The 23,583-nt window shown below is 41.3% G+C and overlaps 1 protein-coding gene and 1 pseudogene across 1 annotated transcript; both read left to right on the top strand.

The window, feature by feature from the left end:
- Nucleotides 1–11,754, top strand: part of LOC113248826 (pleckstrin homology domain-containing family A member 1-like) — a 38,238-nt pseudogene extending 26,484 nt beyond the window's left edge.
- Nucleotides 11,755–13,920: 2,166 nt separating this feature from the next.
- GSPT2 (G1 to S phase transition 2) lies at nucleotides 13,921–16,482 on the top strand. The gene is made up of 2 exons (XM_026490440.4): nucleotides 13,921–14,052; nucleotides 14,160–16,482. The coding sequence occupies exon 2, from the start codon at nucleotides 14,171–14,173 to the stop codon at nucleotides 16,052–16,054; it is 1,884 nt and encodes a 627-aa protein (XP_026346225.2). The 5' UTR covers nucleotides 13,921–14,052; nucleotides 14,160–14,170; the 3' UTR covers nucleotides 16,055–16,482.
- Nucleotides 16,483–23,583: the final 7,101 nt, after the last annotated feature.

Raw genomic sequence — 23,583 nt, 5'->3', positions numbered from 1 at the left:
GCACAGACCGTAGAGAAATTAATAAACAAATGGGAGTGGGGGATGCCTGGGTGGCTCAGTCAATTGAGCGTCTGCCTTCCGTTCAGGTCACGATCTCATGGTTCTGAGATTAAGTCCCACGTCAGGTTTCCTGCTCGGTGGGGAGCCTGTTTCTCCCTCTGCTGCTGCTCCCCCTGCTTGTGCTCTCTCTCTCTGTCTGGCAAATAAATAAACAAAGCTTTAAAAAAAAAGAGGGAGTGGGCTGTCAGTATAGAGTCCAGAAAATGGTACATTAAGAAGAAAATTTGAAGAAAGGGAAGAAGAAAGGGGGGTAAACAGAAGGGGGAATGAACCATGAGAGACTATGGACTCTAGGAAACAAACTGAGGGCTTCAGAGGGGAGGGGGGATGGGGGAATGGGATAGGCTGGTGATGGGTAGTAAGGAGGGCACTATTGCATGGTGCACTGGGTGTTATTCGCAAGTAATGAATCATTGACTTTTGAATCAAAAACTAGGGATGTACTGTATGGTGACTAACATAATATAATAAAAAAATTATTATAATAAAAAAAAAGACAAGCTACCACTATCCAACCACCTGAGCCCTAAATCAAAGGCTATACAAAATGATAAATGGCATAGATTTTGGAGTCAAATAAAATTGCATTCAAATTCAGCTTTGCTATTTGTCAAATGTGTGAGTAGAAACAAATTTTTTAACTTCTTTGAGCTTCCAAAGAACTTTTTCTCACCATCTACAATCTGACTGCTAAGTCAATGCCATATATTTTAGGCTTTCATGGGTTTTGTTTCTGGAACATTCCACTTCCAGTACCAGTAGCTATTTCAGTCAGGCTAAGCAAGATTTGGTTGTTGTAATAAAATACAGCAAAATCTCAGTGGGTTGACATTTATTTCGTGTTCATTGTACATGCTTTTCATGGATCAGAAGGGGTATTTTCTCTATATTATCCTTACCTGGGGACATACGATAATGGAGGCTACAACCTCTAAATCCTCACCAATTATAGAAGAAGAGAGAAGGAAGCATGGAGAAACATTCATCAGTTCTTAATTGCTCCCAAAATAAGTGACACTTTTTACTTCCTTTTATATTTTATTTATCAGAGAAAGGGACATAGCTATACCTAACTTCAAGAGAGCGAGGAAATGTGACACTTCCTGTTGCACAGCATTTCTCGTATTTAAAATTGATAAAGAGTAGTAATATTTACTGCATATTTGATTAAAATAAATATTAATAAGTATTTGCCTCACATGGTATATATGACCCATTGGCCAACTCTGTCAACTCTACCTTCAAAATGTATCCTGAATCTGTCCAATTCTCATCTCCTGCAATATTAATCTTGGTCACAGATTGAGATTTTCAGAAAACAGATGCTGACATGAAGTTAGGAGTGCAAAAATGATATTACAGAGTATATTTGTAAGTGTTCTCCAAGAAACAGAATGAGATTGCTTAAAAGGAACTGGCTCGCTGACACTGGCTGTTCTAATACCAAAGCCCATATCCCTGCACTCTGGCTCAACTGCCCTTCTTGGTCAAGCTTGCCTCAGTCTAGTGAGGCAGGCCCCTCCCCCAGAAGACCAGCCCCAGTCCCAGCCCACACCGTGTCCCTAAACCCTAGAGTTTTAAACGTCAGCAGGCTTGGCTGAAATAGAGCACACAGGGCACTATGTTGCTCTTGGAGAGAAGGCAGGCAAACAACCTGAAGGCAGACAGTATGGAAACAGGAACCTGAAGAACAACTGGGACGCACAGTGGGAGAATATTCAATCTTCCTAGATTGCTTCCCTGAGAGGCAGCATTCTTGGAGATGCCTCTCTGGGGATAAAAGAGCTGGCTGGTGTCATTTCCCTCACTTGCCCTTTAGCACAAACACAGAGCCACCTGCAGTAAGCGGCACAACTCCAACACTGGCTGACTAACTTGCTTATACCAAGTCCTACAACCTTGTGCTCTGGCAAGACTGTCCTTTTCAGTCAATCTTGACTCAGTACCAGAGAGGTGGGCCCCTGCCACAGAAGACCAACAGAAACCCCTGCCAACACCATGTCTCCCAACCAGAGAGTTCTGCAGGGCTTTTCAGTTCTAGACCTAGGGCTTCAGATCTCATTTAACAAGCGGACCAGAGCAAACCTAGTTAAAACTCCCTACATTCTGACCAAGGACAAAACACTTCATGCTACAGGCAAGTAGAGGCTCTGCAGATGATAGGCCTGAAGAACAGAGCAGCCTAAACACAACAGCAGAGAGCAAGCAGCACACATTGGAGATGCTCCCTGAAGCCCCAGGTCCTGGATGCATATGATCACTTCTTCAGAAAGCCATTATTCTCAGGAGCAGTAAACATACCTAGCTTTTTCAAACATACCCAAAAAGGCAAAGACTTGGACAAAGTACCAAAATGGAGGAATTCATTCCAAGTGAAAGACCAAGATAAGGCCAGGCCAGAGATCTAAGAGAAGCGGATATAAGTAACATGCCTAATGGAAAATTTAAAGCAACAGTCATAAGGATACTCACTGAGCTTGAGAAAAGAATGGAAGATATCAGTGATACCTTTACCACAGAGATAAAGGAGTTAAAAAAGAATTAGTCAGAAATGAAGAGTACAGTAACTGAGTTTGAAAACAGGCTTGATGCAATGAACAGCAGGGTGGAAGAAGCAGAGGAACAAATAAGTGATATAGAAGACAAAATGATGAAGCTGAACAAAAGTGAGAGAGAAATCATGGAATATGAGAATAGACATAAGGAACTCAGTGACTCCATCAAACTTAATAACATTTACATTATAGAAGTCCCAGAAGAAGAAGAGAGCAAAGGGGAGCAGAATACTTATTTGAGGAAATAATAGCTGAAAACTTCCCTAATCTGGGGATGGAAAGAGATATCTAGATCCACAAAGAGCTGGAACAAACAGCCCTTAAATTTGCATGGAACCAGGAAAGGCCCCGAATTTCCAAGGAACTGTTGAAAAGGAAAAACAAAGCTGGGGGCATCACGTTGCCAGATTTCGAGCTATACTACAAAGCTGTGATCACAAAGACAGCATGGTACTGGCACAAAAACAGACACATAGACCAATGGAACAGAATAGAGAACCCAGAAATGGACCCTCAGCTCTTTGGGCAACTAATCTTTGACAAAGCAGGAAAAAGCATCCAGTGAAAAAAAGACGGTCTCTTCAATAAATGGTGCTGGGAAAATTGACATTTTACGTCTTTCAAAATATCTGTCCAGACAGCCTCAAGATAACTGCAACTCCTGCCACATAGTAGCAATGTGCTTTTTGAAAGTAAACTTATATTTTGAAACAGTTTCAGCCTTACAGAATTACAATGAAGAGAGTAAAGAAGGTTCCCATATACCCCACAAGCACATTCCCCTATTATTATCATTTTATGTCAATGTGGCACATTTGTAACATTAATGAACCAATATTGAGATGTTATCATTAACCAAAGACTATACTTTATTCAGACTTTCTTGGCTTTTCTCTAGTGTTGTTTTTGTCTTCCAAGATCCAATGCAGGATACGAACTCATATTTAGTACTCTCAGTATCTTCTTAGGCTTCTCGTGGCTATGACAGTTCTGTTGATTTCTGTGGGTTTTATGCCCCCTGACAGATTGAAATTAGTATCGATACTCCAGAGTTCTTTAGCTTACTGTTAGCATGGTATGTCTTTCTCCATCCCTTTACTTTAGCCCATCGGAATCACTCTATTGAAAATAGGGGCTTGCAGACAATATACACTGCTGAAGTTTTAAAATTCACTCTGACTTTTGATTGCTATTTATAGACCATTCCTATTGAAAGTGGTTCCTGAAACACTTGCGTTGATATCAACCATGTTTGTAGCTGTTTTCTATTCATCAGAAGAGGCTTACTTTCCTGCCTTCTCTGGTTTTAATTGAACATTTTACATAAAGGCAGTTTTTTGGTTGACCTCGTAGTGTACCAACTACAGGTGCTTAAAAACATTTTAGATCTTTCCTTGGAGGTTACATATACATTTTAAACTAATGTAAGGCCACCTTCAAGTGACACTATTGACAAATCAAGCGCTAGCTTACAATATTTCTGCCCATTTCTCCACGACTGCCATGCTTTTCACTTACTCATATGCTATACTCACCGGCTACATTATGACTCCCATTATTTAAACATTCATTTGCCATTTATCAAGAATAACATAAATTTTATTATTTAAACAAGTTACTTTTTGGGCACCTGGGTGGCTCAGTTGGTTAAGCGTCTGCCTTTGGCTCAGATCATGACCCCGGAGTCCTGGGGTCCAGTCCCACATCAGACTCCCTGCTCAGTGGGGAATCTGTTTCTCCTTCTCCTCCCAGCTTGTGTGCTCTCTCTCTCTCTCTCTCGCTATCTCTGTCTCTCTCTCTCTCTTGCAAATAAATAAATAAAGTCTTTAAAAACACGAATAAACAAGTTACTTTTTGATCTCTTAAGAACAAGAAAAATTAACTTTATTTACCTTGATGTGTTTCTTCCCTGATGTACTTCCTTTTTTATGTAAATCCAAATTTCTGACCTTTATCATTTCTCTTCTTCCTGAATAAAATCCTTTCCACTTCTTTGCAGGATAGGTCTAATGGTGACAATTCCCTTCATTTTTCTTTGTCTGAGAGGAAACGTCTCTATTTACTCTGTCTTTTTTACCGCACAGTTTTTACTAGATACAGAAGGATCCTAGGTTGGTGAATTATTTTTCTTTTGGTACACTAAAAATGTTCCCTAACTCTCTTCTTGCTTGCATGGTCGCTCACAGGACTTCACTGTAATTTTCCCCTTGTTCCTCTATGGGTAGGTAAGGAGGTTTTGTTCGTGTTGTTCTTGGTGTGTGTGTGTGTGTGTGTGTGTGTGTGTGTGTGTGTGTGTGTGTCTTGGTCTGGCTTTCTTCAACAAGGTAGCTTGCTGTCCTGTGAGCTTTCTGGGTATCTGATTCAGTGCCTATCAGTAATTTGGAAATTTCACTGTCATCATTTTTCAAATATTTTTTTCTGCTCTTTTTTCTCTTACTTCCACTTTTGGTATTCCAAGTATGTGTATGTCATCTATTTTGAAATTGTTCCACAGTTTTTGGATGTTCTACTCCACATTTTTTCATCTTTTTTCTATTTGCAGTTCACTTTGGGAAGTCCTTGTTGGCCATTCCTCAAGGTCACTGATTCTTTACCTGGGCAGGTCACAACTCCTGAGGACCCCAGCAAAGACATTTTTCACAGCTATTGCACTAGTGTGAATTTTGGCACTCCCTGTTTATTCTCTTTTACAGTTTCCATCTACCTACCTCCATAACTTACCTATTGTTGCATGTTGTCTACTTTTCCCACTAGAAATCTTAACACATTTATCATAGTTGTTTTATCTTCCCTGTCTGATTACTCCAGCTGCTGTATCATATCTGAATTGGATGTACATTGCTTCGACTGTTTGTTCTTTCTGGAACTCAGGTGATTCCGATGTTAGCCCTTTGGCTTTTGTCCCACCACTTCCAAACCGTCTGTCCATGTTTGTTTGCTCATTGTACCATTTTCCTGAATAGTATATTCTGTTCATCTGTCCTCAGGTTCACTGATTTTGTCTTCTGTCATCTACATTCTACAATGGATCCCATCCAAAAGAAAGTTTTTAATTTTCTTTATTACATTTTTAAATATTTACTTTCCATTTGGTACGTTTTATATCATTTCTGTAACTTGGCAGGGGTTTGCTCTCTTTTTTTAATTTCACAGAGATCCATAATTGCTCCTTCAAGAATTTTTATATTGGCTACTTCAAAATCTTTGTAAACTAGTCCCAACATCTGATTCATCTCTGTTGTTGTCAGGGCTTGCCTTTTCTCATTTAAGTTTTGACTTCCCTGGCTCTACAGATGAAGAATGATTTTTTATCCTGGCCCGCATAGTTTGGATATTCTATGAAAAGACTCTTGATCGTTTCATAGTGAGTTGCCCTGTTTTAAGGTTTGGCCTGTCTGTTCTTTGGGGGGCTGTAGTTCCATAGTCACTTGGTTTCATGAGCTTTTGCAAAGCACTCCTGAACCACATTGTTCTGAGTCCACCTGATTTTCTGATGGGTAATGGCCAGAGATGCCCGTGGTACCAGAAAATGGTTCCATGGGCCGTGGGGTGTCATTAGGTGGGGGTGTGGGATTCGGGACCTAAAGGATGTAGAGCATTTTCCCCTGGCCTGTTTTTCAGTCACCCAGTACCACTGGCCTTCCTACTCTCTATCTGCCAGTATACTCAGGGGAGGGAGGCATCTACCATGACACCTGCTGCTGCTGGTAGGAGGGCTAGGGGGTGCAGGCCGGGGTATTTCTCCGCCACTGGGTGGAGTGTGGCGGCATCCCAAAACTAGTTCACCTTCTGGTGCAAATACCGGGCCTGGGTGCTTTCTGCCAATGAGTGGAGGGGCTGCAGGTGCCTGGCCTGGATGTTGTTTTGCTGGGCAGAATGCCATGAGCCACCACATCCAGCCGGAACCCTTCTGTTGACTGGAGTAGAGGGAGCAGCTGGCCTTGGATCACCTTCTGCCATTGAATGGACACCTAGGAGACATGAAGCCTACTGGAGTCGCCTGTGCAGGTGCCGAGGCACAACTGTGGTAGTCTCGAGAAGTTTGCAGGGTGGGCCAGGCTTCTGAGAATCAGCTATAGGTGCTGCTTTGGGAAAGTGGATCCTGATGTTTCCTACATTTTGGGGGGCAGAGTGGATGGACCTGCCCCGCAGGCCAGGACTAGCTCTTGTACATGCTGCAGGAAGTTCCTCTTGGTGCTTCTGTTGTGGGTCCATCTCTCCTTTATGTCACAGTTGAGCTTCCATTTTTCTTGATGTGCACCCATTGAAAGCAGGCCCTGGGTTTTTGTGTGTCTGTGTACATTACTTCTTTCTCCTTTCTTCCTTTGTTTTTCTGTGAGTATTGGCGTTTCTTTGTGGCCCATTGCTGGAACTCGATTCAAGACTAGAGAGTGGTAGGGGCTCAGGGGAGGCTCACATGATTAAATGTCTGCATTTGGCTTGGGTCATGATTTCTGGGTCTTGGGATGGAGCCTTGCCTTGGGCTCCCGGCTCAGCAGGGAGTCTGCTTCTCCCTCTCCCATTCCCCCTCTTTGTGTTCCCTCTCTCGCTGTCTCTCTCTGTCAAATAAATAAATAAAATCTTTTAAGAAAGAAAGAAAGAAAATCTCAGAGGCAGTGTTGCATTATTCTCTCAGGAGGCACATACTGCAGGGCTGCCCCTCTTTTGATAATGCCAGCATGGGGCACTGGCATCCCTTGAGGCTTAAAATGGAGATATTTTAATTCTATCTACCCTTCTTTATATATGAGATGGAACTCCTCTCTGCTGAGCAACTTCCCTCATCCACTCTTTGGGAACCAATGTTACAGTTCATAAGCCAAACACGGGATAACTGTTTCATTATTTGCCTCCGCTCACCCAATTTCAAAATAATGAATATATTTCCTAGCATTTAATAATGGTGACTACGAGGTCTTTGTCTCTTTAGAGTCGCTATGGGGACTCAATATTTAATCACAGTTGATGTGTTTAGGTCCGTCTTAGTTACGATTCTTAATGACGCTCAGTTTGTCCCTAAGTGGCGCAGACTCGGTCTCAATCTGCCTGTGCAATCCTGAGCTCTCAGCAGGTACGTAGTAAATGTGTGCTGAAAGTATGTCAAATAACTGAGTGAGGTGTATGGATACCACACTTGATTGTTTTGTCATAACATCATATTACTGCGCCCGCCCCTCCAACAAATGATTGAAACCGACATTACCCCTTTGCCCTCTCTGGTATTATTCAAGTAGTACTGCAGTGGGATCGGAAAATTTAACACTCACTCCCCTTCGTTGGATCTTTCTACATTAATGGGGGCGCGGTGGGAGACAAGTGACCTCAACGCATGGGTTTGATTATCTTTTGGCTTCCGAAATTCATTTCCTCTCATGACCATTAATTTGCACTCGCACTGTTTTCTCTGTGCTCATCTGTGCCATCACCTGCTATTGTTCTACCTCCCAGAACCTTGCAGAGCCCAAATTTCCTCTTTCCCTAACACAGCTCCTCCTTATCACTGTGCCAGCACTCCTATGGAGTAGTTTGTCAGCAAATCAACAAGTGTCTTTATTCTGCTTCTTCTTCTTAGTGGTTTTTCCAGTATGGCTGTGCATGTTGAAGGTCGAGTGTTTGACCTTGGTCACATCAAAGACCCTTTGGTGACCAGCCTCCGTTTCCTCAAACTTCAGTTTTCTGATTTCTAACGTTGGGGAAGAGCTACCTCTCCTGTATCGATGTGAAATGAGTTCCACAAAAGATTGTTAGAACATTATAAATCATACAACGTCCGGATGTGTAAAATTTTTGTACCCACAATTACTGGAAGACAGGCTGCTGTGGAAGAAGAGTTGGATTAAATGTGGGGGAATTAGGGGCGCCTGGGTGGCACAGCGGTTAAGCGTCTGCCTTCGGCTCAGGGCGTGATCCCGGCGTTATGGGATCGAGCCCCACATCAGGCTCCTCCGCTATGAGCCTGCTTCTTCCTCTCCCACTCCCCCTGCTTGTGTTCTCTCTCTCGCTGGCTGTCTCTATCTCTGTCAAATAAATAAATAAAATCTTTAAAAAAAAATGTGGGGGAATTAGACAACACTTTGAGCTTATCCCAGTACTCTTAGAGATGGCAGTAATAATTACACACGGATCACTGGATAATATGCAGGAGTTGGTTGGCTACTGTGTTAACATATAGGGATCCTTTTTTCTCCTTTTAACCCCCAGATTTGACTACTTTCTGGAAGGGCTACTGCAGCACTTGGCTATTGGGCAATTCAATTCTAGTGGAAGTTGATGACCCAAATTTTATTTTAATTTTTGTTTCTTATTGTGATATAATTGACATGTTATTTTGTGTAAATATAACGTGGGCATGTTTGGTATATTTTGTTTTATGTGTGTGTGTGTGTGTGTGTGTGTAGATATATATACACACAGATAATATACTCCTAGTATTAACTAATATCTCCATGATGTCACATAACTATAATTATGATTTGTATGCCTCCTTGAATTTTGCTGTAGCCATTTTTGGTTCTGGTTGAAAATGATCAATGCTGAGGGTTCAGTGCTCTTCATATTCCCCTTAATTATGTGTAAATTTTTTTGAAATTTATAGGATTGCCTCATCCGTTTTGGTTTTGTAGTTCTGTTCTCACCTAGTATTTGGAACTTTGGATGAATAACTTCCCAGTGTGTGTGGTGTGGACACTGTAGGAAATAGGGACTGTCTTAGAATGGCAATACATTTCCCCCACTTTAAACTCAAATGAGGCTATTTTCCCTGTGCATATGCCCTGGCTTGTCTATCGGGCATTTCAGCTGTGATTGATGTTGTTGTCCCACACTTTACTATAGTAGTGGTATCTGAGCAATAATGAAACTGCTGAAGTATCTTGTAATTTCAGCCTCTGTGGTTCTTTGTACCCTCCATGTCTTCTTGCACCTTGCACCTCAAGATGTATGTATGAATATGGAGTCATCTCCACTTATCTAAGGAAACTGAGGCACAGAGTGGTTAAAGAAATTTAACAAAGGAAATAGTTTGAAATGCCAGGCCTTGAATTTGAACCCCAGCTTTTTCGGCACTTCTACTCGTTAGTGTTTGGTTGCTGTTAATAGAAAACACTATGTTAATAGCACAGGGATTAATTGGGGAGTTAGAGGCTTTTAAATATTGTCCTTGTAAAGCCTAGAGATGTAAGTCTATTCATGGCCTCTCAGAATGATTATCACATAAATCAGAATTGGCCCACAAGGGGAGCTGTCACTGCTGCCACAGTTGAGGAGTGGGGAAATCAGTGTATTTTCAGTGTAACCGGTTTTCAGGCAAAGGGTGCCCTAGTTGCCTACCTGGAAGCAGGAGAATCTACCAGAGTTGTTATCTCAGTGATACTTCCTCAGCTGGATTCATAGCTCCAAATCAAGCCTGCCTTACTCCACATCTCACTACATTTAAACTGGCTCTAAAGTAAATCTGATCAATGTGCATGAGATTGACAGAAGGTAAAATGCATCAGGAACCTTAGGAGCAAAAACTCTAGGGAATGGAGACTTATGCTTTCCATCTTCTTTAATATAGAGAGGCAAATTTATGAACAGAGCTCAAAGATATACTGAGAGAACAAATATAAGGCATCCAACACAGTCTTCTTAACCCTATCCCCTTGATATTTTCCTATTCTCCTTTTAGTCCATCTAATACTATTATTCCTCAATCCTGGATGAAACTTAAAACTCGACTTGTGCTCTAGGCTGCTCAATGTTAGGTGTATGTTGGGGAAAAAGGGAAATCTCCAAACCTGGAGTACTCTGTATTATGTTTTTTTTATGTATTTATGTATTATGCTTTTGTTTAATTGGAATTCTAAAAAAAAATAATTTTACTACTCCCAAGTCAGCCACCTTACCTATACCCCAAAAGTCTATTCTATATCTTCCCCCATTCCTCATTTTTCTTGTTGGAATCTCCACAGGGTTATCTCTCACTTCAGGAAGAAAACATAAGTCCTCATAAAGAACTCAACTGAATTACCCTCTCTCTCTTAAATTCATCCATATTTCCATTCTCTGCAGATAACCTAAGACTTTATCCTCTTCCTCCATTTGTGATTTATACTCACCAAATCTCCTGATTCCTTTCTTGATATATGAATCTTTTTGTCTGTGTTCGAACACCGAGTCCACTATTTACTAGCTACGTAACCTTGGATAATTAAATCAGTCTCTCTAAACATCCATTTCTAATCTGTAAAAGAGTGATTTAAGATTACCTTCTTCACAGAATGGTAGGGAAAACGAAATGAGAGAATCCATAGAAAATAATTGAAATATGACCTGCTACTAAAAAACTCAACAAAGTGAGTTATCATCAGGTAGATGTAGTTTAACCGTAATGTACTGGATGAGAACATGGAGAGCTTGTGAAAAAAAAAATCTATCTTCTCTAATCATATTGATGTTGGTAGTACCTGAGACTACTTGTGTAAAAATGCAATAAGTCAAATGAGTATTTTATTTCCTAATTTTATTATCCCTGTTATCATTGACAACCAGGATTCTTGATTTAATAGAAACGTATAAAATTGGTCTGGTACATTTTGTCATACCAGATAATAAATAAACCAATAAGTATAGTAAGGAAAATTGTTTTAAACACATCAAATATATGTAAATCCAATAATTCATAATTATTCTTTTGAAATATCCTTATTTGTCACTCAGGACAAGAGGTTAGGTATAAAAGTCTACATATTTATGTGATCCTATTCAGAGGGAAGTCCAGAAAGGAGAACCCGGGGAGACTAAAGGACTAGGGGCTGGGAGGCTGGCGAGGTGGCGGCTGAACCCTGTCGCGTTCCTCTTGCAGGGGATAATCGTGTTCCAAATCGACTGCGGTGACGGAGGCAGCCCCTCATCAGCGTCCCTGCCGCCAGCGACCCCCGGGCCCTTCACTGGGACGGCAGGGAGCACCCACATGGTCGAGGGCGGGAGAACCCAGCCAGCTCTTCCAGAGCCGTTAAAAATGTTTACAAACGTTTGTGGTGAAACGCAGACAACACGAACGTGTGATCCTAATGAGTCTCGAGTGCACAGCTCACCGGCATTAAGCACGTCTGTAGAATATCCCACATTTTTTTCTCTATTTCCTGTATATCAATAATAGGATCTATGAGCTTGACCAGATATAGCTGCAATTTTTAACAATTTGAGTATTTCCATAAAAAGACACAATCGGATCTATGAGCTTGACCAAATATAGGTGCAATTTTTAGCATTTTGAGTATTTCCATAAAAAGACATAAAATCAGGTTGTGACTCATTTTACAGTTAGCAGAAATTAATGATGATTGTGTAGAAACATTATATCATTAGGGGTTGCAAAATTATGATATTATACTTCTGTCCTTTCTTTATTAAGTGGAATACAGCTCGTTAGTATATTCACAGACAATTCTCTCACTTATTGATGAACTCTTTCAAAGTTCTAGGCAGATAAACTTGAGACACTCACCCAATCTCACAAATCAAATGAGTTTTGTCCAAGGTTAGTTTCCATGTAAATAGCCCTGTCAATGTTTGTCTCTCATGGGTGGACCTGCCCCAGCCCTGAGCCCCAAGGATGATGGCTTGTGAGGACATCCTCTCACTATTTCTCATTTTTTCTTTAAAGTTTTAGAAGTGAAGCATCCTCTGTTCTCTAACAGAGATATTACTAAGTAGTAGCCATGTTAACATTTTCATGATCAATGCAATTGACCCAGGTGAAGAAAACATCCCAGGTCTGTCCTGTTTTCTTCCTAGTATTAACCTTATGTGAACACAGCTGCCTAAACCTTGCTTGACAAGTTCTCCCAGAGACATCTCATTAAGTCTATCCTAGGTTTACAGAATGTCCAAGAAAGGCTCCAGCACATGTGTGGAGTATTGTCCAAGGGTCTCTGCACATTCAACCTCTCAGTTCTTCCCGTTCATTGTGTATAAGCGTGCACGCTCTCTTTATGTGACAACAAATAATTAAACCATTACCAGAGGCAAAAAGAATGAAAGGGTTTGATATCTAATGGCTTTGGAACAGCACAGAACTAGTAAACAAGTGAGAGCCTCAGACCAAAACCATCAAGGGTCCAGGTCTGTTAGAAATAGAACAATTTTTTCTACTCCTAAAGTCTGGAGAACAAAATTGTTAAGTTATAAATCAGTCACCGATTTTTAAAGTATTTTGACTTGTTGGATTTATTTAATATCCAACTTTATGACCTTATCTTGTACTAGCAAATTATATTTTCTCAAGATCTTTTTTTTTCTATTTCAGTTTTATCTAAATTAAGATAATTTACAGACCAGCTTTTCTAGGCTTTGGCGCAAATGTTACAAACTCTTTCTGAGGGTGAGATTCTATTGATTAGTGTCTATGGACTTTGTTCATCTCAGAGATCTTAATCAATTTAATTAGGCTGACATCCACAGCCTCATGTCATTACCACTAACTGAGGAAGCTTCCAACATGACACTGATTTGTTCTTAGACAAACCCGGTACCAGCAATATGAGCAGTGAGTAGGGTTCCAAGCCTCCAGAATGGGGCAAGAAAGTCTGTGGACCCAGGCAGGGTGTACTCTGGGGAGGTGCTGGTGAGTGGGGCAGGATACAGTTGGTTAGAGTACGAGTGATCTGAGTCCAGTGCTTGCCTGTGTGATCCACGACGGCATTTCAGGGTAGCCATTGTTCAGGCACCTGCACAAAAGCTGTTAAGTTGGGCAGCCTCACTGGGACAAGGTTCTGCTTCGGCATTCCTTCCACACACGCAGCACAGTGCTTATAACATGAAAACAAGTTAAAACCCCATCCTTACACCACAGAAGCCATCAGCAAGAGTTACAGGCTTACGGGGGCCCTCTGGAAGAAGGAAAATAAAAAAGCCTCTGGGTTTCAAATTAATGAATGATCTTAAGTCGCATTTCCTAGGTTCAGCTAACATCTTCATGTATTTCGTGAGTGCCTCTCTAGTCACTAATTTCTTCCTTTGATTGCTGGGTTTCTGGGTTTCTGGGTAGTTAACCCATCTCCTGCCTCCATTTGTTCAATAGCAATTCTCGTTTTTACTTGGATCTTTGAGTAGAATTGTAAATCAGGTGTGCCGGTCTAGGTTTAATCATTACACTGTCAAATTGCTCTCCCAGATCGTGTGGACAAAAATGAATGGAAAATTTCGTTTTACAAATCCTACTTTTGGACTTAGCCCATGGCTGAGAACTAAGGAGGCCGAGCGTACGGATGGCAGCGAGGGGTCAATCCACGCCCCGCGCTGGGTCGGCAGTGGAGGAGTCGGAAGTGGTTGGGGTTTGGGGGAGGAGATCCGCTCATACACAAGAGGAGAGGGTTGAGCCGCCATATCTGCTGCTGCTGCCGCAGTTGCGAATGCAGTGTTGGGACTTGGCTGCCGCCGCGCTGCCGCTTAGGTTCGTGTCGCTCCCCCTTGGCACTTCGCTTCTGCAGCCTTACCCCTTGGCGGCATAGCCCGCTCTTTCTGGCGTGTTAACCCCGCTCCCTCCCCGCCACCCACCAGGTCCTCAGACCATGGATCCCGGCAGCAGCAGCAGCGACTCGGCGCCCGACTGCTGGGACCAGGTGGACATGGAAGTCCCAGGTTCGGCCCCGAGCGGAGACCGAGCCTCCTCGGCGGTTGCCGAGGCCCAGCAGGAACAACTCAGCTTGGCCTTCAGCCGTCAGCTCAACGTCAATGCCAAACCCTTCGTGCCTAACGTACACGCCGCGGAGTTCGTGCCGTCCTTTCTGCGGGGCCCGGCCCAGCCGCAGACACCCCCGGCCGACATCACCAGCATCGATGAAACCTGCACCGGCGCGGGCGACCCTCAAGGTAAAAGGCTGGGACGGGGGGCACCTGTGGAACATTCCAAAGAGGAGCAGTTAGTGTTGCATGAAGGTTCCAGTTCAGCCGTTACCATGGAACTTTCAGAACCTGTTGTAGAAAATGGAGAGGTGGAGATGATCCTAGAAGAGTCATGGGAGCATAATAAAGAAGTAAGTGAAGCTGAACCAGGGGGTAGTTCCTTGGGAGATTCAGGGCCCCCAGAAGAAAGTGGCCAGGAAGTGATGGAGAAGGAGGAAATGAGAAAATCTAAATCTGTGTTCGTGCCCTCAGGTGCTCCTAAAAAAGAACACGTAAATGTGGTATTCATTGGGCATGTAGATGCTGGAAAGTCAACCATTGGAGGACAAATAATGTTTTTGACAGGAATGGTTGACAAAAGGACACTTGAGAAATATGAGAGAGAAGCTAAAGAAAAAAACAGAGAAACTTGGTATTTGTCCTGGGCCTTAGATACAAATCAGGAAGAACGAGACAAGGGTAAAACAGTAGAAGTGGGTCGTGCCTATTTTGAAACAGAAAAGAAACATTTCACCATTTTAGATGCTCCTGGCCACAAGAGTTTTGTCCCAAATATGATTGGTGGTGCTTCTCAAGCTGATCTGGCTGTACTGGTAATCTCTGCCAGGAAAGGAGAATTTGAAACTGGATTTGAGAAAGGTGGACAGACAAGAGAACATGCGATGTTGGCAAAAACAGCGGGGGTAAAACATTTAGTAGTACTTATTAATAAGATGGATGATCCCACAGTTAATTGGAGCAGCGAGAGATATGAAGAATGTAAAGAAAAACTGGTGCCCTTTTTGAAAAAAGTCGGCTTTAGTCCCAAAAAAGACATTCACTTTATGCCCTGCTCAGGGCTGACGGGGGCAAATATTAAAGAGCAATCAGATTTTTGCCCTTGGTACACTGGATTACCATTTATTCCGTATCTGGATAATATGCCAAACTTCAACAGATCAATTGATGGACCAATTAGGCTGCCAATTGTGGATAAGTACAAGGATATGGGCACTGTGGTCCTGGGAAAGCTGGAATCGGGATCCATTTTTAAGGGCCAGCAGCTTGTGATGATGCCAAACAAGCACAATGTGGAAGTTCTTGGAATTCTTTCTGATGATGCTGAAACTGATTATGTAGCCCCAGGTGAAAACCTTAAAATCAGACTGAAGGGAATTGAAGAAGAAGAGATTCTTCCAGGATTCATACTTTGTGACCCAAATAATCTGTGCCATTCTGGACGCACCTTTGACGTTCAGATAGTGATTATCGAGCACAAGTCCATCATCTGCCCGGGCTATAATGCGGTGCTGCACATTCATACTTGTATTGAGGAAGTTGAGATAACAGCCTTAATCTCCTTGGTAGACAAAAAGTCAGGAGAGAAAAGTAAGACACGGCCCCGCTTCGTAAAACAAGATCAAGTGTGCATTGCCCGTTTAAGGACAGCAGGGACTATCTGCCTTGAAACATTCAAAGATTTTCCTCAGATGGGTCGTTTTACTTTAAGAGATGAGGGTAAGACCATTGCAATTGGAAAAGTTCTGAAACTGGTCCCAGAGAAGGACTAAGCAGTTTTCTCGATGCCCCTGCACAATACTGTGAGAATTGACTACGGAAGTTCACCACCTTCTCTTATTTACTGCCCATTGACAGACTTTTCTTCATATTTTGCAAAGAGAAAATTCACAGCAAAAATCCGTGTTTTGTCAGCTTTCTCATGTTGAGATCTCAGTTATGTCACTGTTGAATTTACCCACAGCGTTCCTCCTCCTATGCTGTTTTGCTTCCTTGGACAGAACCAGTGATAGCTTTGTAAGTGATGTGGGTGTAATTGTCTATAACAATGAAAAATTAATATATTTTTTAATTTTTCATTTTCCCCTAGGGTATTTAGACAACCCTTGTTCCACGCAGATCAATCAGAGTGTGTCAGTGTGTGTGTACATGTTAAAAAGACAACTAACATGTCAATAAAATATTCCATTTGAAACTCTTACTGAAGTGCTTTTGAATATTTTTAAAAATTTGTACATAATAGTTTTCAATTAGCTTTTTCACTTTCTCAAGTCATAACACATTTTATTACTTGGGCTTTTAAAAACTGTCCTCCGCTCACTGTTTTAAATGAGGCATTTACAAACAATGCACAGGTTTGTATTAAAAGAAGATTTTTCATTCAGAAAAAAATCTATTTGAGGGCTCTTCCCAGTGAACTTTGTTTTCTCTGTCCAATTCGAATCAATAAAGGAGCTCTTTTGTCTCCCCACTTGTGATTTGTAGAAGAAAGCATTGCCACATTACAAATATACCTGGGGATTCAGACCATATGTTGACTAAACTCTTATCCATACCCCATCATCTGAGTATACCCCTTTGTTTTGTTCACCATGAGACTTGTGATGTGGGATACAACACAATAAAGGGCATGACTGTAGAGAAGAGACATGCTTGCAATAAGGCTGCAAGTCATCTACTGAAAAATAGGGGTTAGTATGGGCCCCGAGCTGGGAAATGAGCCCATTCCTCCTTTGTAATTCTTCCGTGCCTGGAATTGGTAGGAAAAGTGGAAGTTCATTTTTACGATCAGATCACAACCCACTTTTGAGTCAGAGATAGTGGACTGGTCTCTGAACAGTGTATCGAGGAAAACACCCAACTCTCCATCCCGAGGTGGCTACTTTGATTGTGGGACAGTGGCTTTATAACCTGCATAACAACAGCTGCAAGAGCTTTCAGTATTGGTAAGTGGGTAGTGACCCAATGTAAACACCTGCCCAATTGGGAGGGCAGGGCCAGTTCCTCACCCTCATGGGCTGGTTGCACAGGGGTGGAGACTGGCTGCCGAACAACCTGGGCCCATGCTTAGGCAAAGACAGTGTCCCCTTCTTCATGGTCCCTTGGTTTGTGTACCCATGTACCTCCAGGATTTCTGACCTGTCAGAGATAGCCACAGGTCTTATCAGAGCGTCTATAGCATGGTTCTGTGAATCATCCATCATAGATCTTCAGGGGCACCCACATGGGAAACAAGGATTTTGATTTTGTCCTATGTCAGCTAACCTAATCCACATGGATACATCTCATATTGTCTTGGACCCAGTCCTTTAATAATAGAATGTCAGTGGCAAGAGTTTGATCTTTATTTTAGATTCCTTCTCTTGCCTCTGTGCTCTGAATTTTGTACAAAATACAAACCAATTCAGTGTCTGCCAGAAGTTATGCCCTGCAGCCACTTAAAATGATTTCTGGTTCTGTATCAACCTTATTTTTTCACAATTTTAGTAGTTTACCAATAGGATTATTGTAGATACCTTTCACTAATAGGCCAAAGACACAAGGCAGGATTTTCTCCATCCAATTTGGATAATTTCCCCTCAAAAACTGGCCCCTAAATGTCTTTCTCAATAGCCAGTTGAATAGCAACTTCTCCATGAGGAGCTCTGAATTCTGTGTGTGTGTGTGTGTGTGTGTGTGTGTGTGTGTGTGTGTATACACACCTTCAGAGACCACAGCATAAACCTTTGGAAATAGATTTCAGAAACTAACACTTTTCATTTCAGTGAGAAACAGATCTTCCAGGGGATTGGAGACACCAGACTGGCTCTTTAGAAACTGGATGTAAACTCATGGTAACATTTCTTTCTAACTTCCTGAATACCTCCCTTTCTGGTTCTTAATGTCTGATGGTGGTCTCCAATACTACAGACTTGGGCTGTTCACAAACACAACACTAGTTTTCCCTAGGGCATACTGAGCAGTGTCCTTTCAGAGGTCCCCTATTGCCTCCGTTCCAGGCCAGTTTAACTTAACTGTCTTCAGAGCTTCGTCTGGCAACCAAGATAATATAGAATCTCCCCAAGTCAGGCTGCGTGCTGTAAATACATGATGAACTTTCTGCTTAAGGCTTTCTCAAGAAATGTCTACCCATTGGCTCTTGGCAGCTTTTCTCCCAAGCCTCTTCCTTTATTTCTCTGGTCATTATGGGACAAATCTAAAACTCAGGGAAAGGGGCCAACTTACTCTGTATTTCAGCAGAGACCCAAAAAGGAAAGAAAAGGGAAGGTTTGGACTGGGAAGAAGCTAGCAGACCTCCCACATTACTCACTTTGAGCATCTTTCTCTGGTACCCAGAACAAACTGCCAGTGCTTTTAATACTTACTACAGTTACTGTTCCTGTCTTCAAAAGACAAATCCTTTCTCAAAATAGACACTCCTTTCACAATATCTTGATTCTGGTTTACTACAATGCAAGAACCTGCTTTTTATAAAGTTTACTCATAAACATTTTGCAGTTCAAATATTCAACTCATTTTAGTTAAAATGGACTGTTTGGCAGCAGGGAGATGATTAGTTACCATTTCATGACCATTAAAAAAGAAACCCTCCAATGACCACGGAAGTTCTGCCAAAACCTGAGCATTTGAATATGTTCACATTGATCCAGATTTTATGTTCAACAGGGTTCTTTTTATATTTTTTGTTGAGACTGTTGCTATATTTCCATTTATTCTAGTTTTCAGTTACAATATCTGCTTTACTTACCCTTAAAAATATTGTATGGTTTCTTTCATAAGTTAGTGGGTGAAAGTTTCAGTCTCTAAGAATCAGCCATCAATAAAAAAAGTTCAGCAAAACCCCTTATTTTCTACAGATTCATATTAAGCAACCAGAATTTACATACACAGAAAATTTGAAGACATTTCTCAGCCATCTAATGAGGGTATTTCTTTGATTGCTGAACTTCAAAAGTCTAAGCAGAGAATATTGAGACCTGTGCCCCAATTTTAGCATGAGAGGGCAAAAACAAAAAGACTTGTCCATAGTCAGGCTGCTGTACACAATCGAATCACTGTATCTCTCACTTGCTACAACATGTATCCAAAATGTATCCACTTAAAAGCTCTTCTTTCACATTTCGGACACTGAGTAAAAGGCTTCCTAAAGTCTCTAACAGAGACTTGGATGAATTATCTCCTCCAGAGACTGCTTTTACTAGCTCTACCAGCGACCTTTTGCCACACCAATAAATTCGCAGAATACATTGTCACTTGGCAAGTGATTAAGACAGACCCCAAATGGCTTCTGTAGATTTAACTGACAGTCCCTGGATTAAAGGTTAGTGTTTGGTTTCTACCTTTGTATTTCTTTTGGCAAGTTGCTTTAACTGATGTTCATGTAACATTTATTATTTAGCTTTCTAAACTGTTTTAGCCTCTTTTGCCAGTTTGGTAGGGTATATGTGAATAGGTGAAATAAAATGTATTAATACATTTTTTAAACATCTAGAGGCTTAGCTCTGAGTGGTGCTAATGACAGAATGCTCTATCCCCATCCATGTTCCTCAGTGCATGCTAAGCCAAAAAGAACTGTGTTCTGAAATAGTAGATGAGCTGCAACTATGCATTTCACACATTTAAGAAGGGCACACAGGGGACACCTGGGTGGCTCAGTTGGTTAAGCGTCTACCTTGGGCTCAGGCCATGATCCCAGAGTTCTGTGATAGAGTCCCATATCAGGCTCTTTGCTTGGCAAGGAGCCTGCTTCTGCCTCTGCCTGCCACTCCCCCTGCTTGTGCACATGCTCTCCTCTCTGACAAATAAATAAGTAAAAATCTTTTTTAAAAAAAGAAGGGCACACAGAGGGTTTGAAGGGCAGGAGATACATCTAAGGAGGCCCTAACCTTAAAGCACGGTGATTCAGGATGGATGAGAGGTGGCTTCACAAGATCCTGGTGGTGAGTAAAATATTGCAGTGACCACAACTTAATGTAATTCAAGAAGAACTTTTTGCCTCTATGGATGGCACAGTATTCAAGGCCTGGAGGAAGTTGGGAAACTGGGAAATCTGAGAAATTTCATAGCAGAATCTGAACTGGGCCTGCAGGTAGTTGGGGGGGGGGGTGTTGAATGCACATCAGATTTATTCTGTACACAAAAAAGTCAAAACTGCTGGCAATACTGGCAGCAAGAAAGCCAACTCTGAGGATGGTGACATTGCCAAGACCCCTAGGTGTAAGTGTCAGGCTCCACGCTATCCACCAATGCCTGACTGAGTTAGTGGGATCCAAGATAACACATATGACCTGAGTGTGCAGACTGCTAACAGCTACCATGAAGGGCAAGTTCTGCTTTAGCGTACCCTAGTGTCTCCATCTCCGGCAGAAGACTCCATCATTAGAGAAGTGGCCAGCATCAAAATAAATCTGTTTGTTTCAGAAAGTGATCCTGGTAAGCCAGAGAAGGAACTGTAGCCCATGGCAGAGGGGTAAAGTAATGTGCTGTGGAGGCACTAATAGGACCCCCAAACAACCCACCTCCCCCCTCTTCTATGAATCTCTGGTCCCTCATGCATAACATGGAGATAATGCTGGGTGCCTGTGTTATGGAATTATTGTGAGGCCTGAACAAGTTAGGAGTTACCAAAGTCCTAGAAATGGTATGTGGTTCAATGCTTATGAGTTTATTCCCCTCAGGGCATATTCGATCTTTGCCCTTGATTGTGTTTTCAACCCAACTAGCTCTGCTTCTCCTTCTCACTGGATTTGTTGATTACTGACCCAATGGCTTTTCCTACCAATGCCCTGTAGTAAGAAAAACTGATTTTTTTAAAGAAGCAGTATGTCCAGTCCAGGGGGGGAGGCTCAAAATTTCTCCAATCCAATCATGGCTATCCTATTCCCCTTTGTCAGGTGATGGTTCTTTCCAGCCTCCCTTACATTTAAGTGTGGCCGTGTGGTCCAGGACTGCCCAATGAAGTATATGGGGAATATGTAGGGTATTTATATAGAAAAGGCTGTTTCTTAATAAAAAGAATACATGTGAGCAAAGATGATGGTGCTTGGGATGTGATAGAGATACCTGGAGCTGTTGAAGCCATGTTGTGACCAGCATATGGTCATGGAGTTAACCTGCTGAAAATGGTTGAAAAGGAGGTTAGAAGCTTTGGTATCCTTGTGGCATCTTTGAGCAGCTGAACCAATGCAAGTGTACTTCTGTACTTCTTATTCTGAGTGGGGGGTGGGGAAGGTAAGGCCCTGCTTATTTATACTATTTTCTCTAAACTTTAGCTGCATAGTAAATTCCCTGAAAATAGTTTTAGAAATACCTATGCCCTGGCACCATACCCAGAAATTCTGATTAATTGGTCTACATTGGGGTGGCTCAGTCAGTTAAACGTCTGCCTTTGGCTCAGGTCATGATCCCAGGGTCCTGGGATCGAGCCCAGCATAGGGCTTCCTGCTCAGCGGGGAGCCTGCTTCTCCCTCTCTCTCTCTGCCACTCCCCTTGCCTGTACTCTCTTGCTCTCTCTCTGTCAAATAAATAAAATCTTTAAAAAATTTGTCTACATTGTGGCTTTGGACATTAAAAAAAGCTTTCTCATAAATAGTGTGAGATACATGACAAGATATAAAGAAACCACATAAGTCTCACACAGCTTCAACAATTAAGAATTCTTGGATCTATACTCTCACATTCTTCTCTCTATCCACAGGTTATTTTGAAGCTAATCCTAAACATCATATCACTTAATAGAAGATTATTTCAGTATGTATCTCTAAAAATATAGACACTTTGAAAATATAAGCACAATAACATTGCAGTTTAAAAATTAGTTATAATTGCTAAATATCTTCAAATATCCATCGTTAGCTTACCATTTTCCAATTGTTTCATACATAGTTTTTCTTTTTTTAAACATTTTTTTATTGAAGTATGGCTGACATTCAATGTTATATTAGTTTCAGGTGTACAGCATAGTGATTCAACAATTCTGTACCTTACTCAGTGCTCACCACAATAAGTGTAGCCACCATCTGTCACCATACAATGTTATTACAATATTGACTCTCTTCCCTATGCCGTACTTTTCATCTCCATGACTTACTAATTTTGTAACTAAAGTTTGTACCTCTTGGTCCCCTTCACTTTTTTCATCCATCCTTCAGCTCCCTCCCTTCTGGCAACCATCAGTTTGTTCTCTGTATTTATGATTTCTATATATGTTTTTTGTTTGTTTTGTTTTTTAGATTTCACATATAAGTAAAGTCATATGGTATTCATCTTTCTCTGTCTGACTTATTTTACTTAGCATTATACTCTCTAGGTCCATCCATGTTGTCATGAATGGCAAGATCTCATTCTTTTTTTTATGGCTGAGTGATATTCCCTTGTATATATATATATACCACATCTTTATCCATTCATCCATTAATAGACATTTATGTGTCTCCATATAGAAGCACACAGCACTACCTATGAGATATTCTTGTCAAAAAGAAGAAGGAGAAAAATCTAACTTGAATCAAACAAAGGCTCTGTCTCTGATTTGAAAATCAGATTTCATAAGTCAGTGAGAGAATAACAAATACCATATGATTTCACTCGCATGTGAAATTTAAGAAACAAAACAAATGAACAAAGGGGGGGGGAGAGAGACATAAACCAAGACAAACTCTTAGCTATAGAGAACAAACTGATGGTCATGGGGTGGGGGATGGGTGAAATAGATGATGGGGATTAAAGAGTACATTTATCTTGGTGAGCACCAGGTGATGTATAGAATTGTTGAATCACTATATTGTACACCTGAAACTAATTTAACCCTGTATATTAACAATAGTGAAATTAAAATTTAAAAAATAAAAAAAGAAAATGAAATTTCATATATTTACTTAAAAATAAACAAATATTAATTTCAACTCAGGATCCAGTTTACTTCACGCATTATAATTTGTTAATATGCCTATGAGGTCACTTTCAATCTATAGGTTGTTCCTTTCTTTCTTTTGTTTTTCTTGCAATTTATTTGAAGAATTTGGGTCCTTTACTCTCTAGAGTTTCATAGATTTTTCTGACATCTTCCCTTTGTCATTGTTTAACATATATCGATATGTCTCCTGACTTAACCTATAAATTGGTTGTTAGAGACAGGGCCTTTATTAGACCCATGTTGCTTTTTTTCTTCTTCCTTTTTTTTTTTCTTTTAGCAAGAATACCTTACAGGTAGGAGACACATAATGTCTGGTTGTCTCTTTTTTTATGATGTTAGCAGACACTGATGATTATCATCTAGATTTAATATTTCATTACAGATTGT

This window comes from Ursus arctos, chromosome X (assembly GCF_023065955.2).
Source record: "Ursus arctos isolate Adak ecotype North America chromosome X, UrsArc2.0, whole genome shotgun sequence".
NCBI lineage: Eukaryota > Metazoa > Chordata > Mammalia > Carnivora > Ursidae > Ursus > Ursus arctos.
Note: the sequence above shows the minus strand (reverse complement) of the source record. Positions and strands in the feature narration are given on the sequence as shown.

Excerpts from the sequence above, each read along its gene's own strand:
- GSPT2 (XM_026490440.4), top strand. The coding sequence starts at position 14,171 with ATGGATCCCGGCAGCAGCAGCAGCGACTCGGCGCCCGACTGCTGGGAC.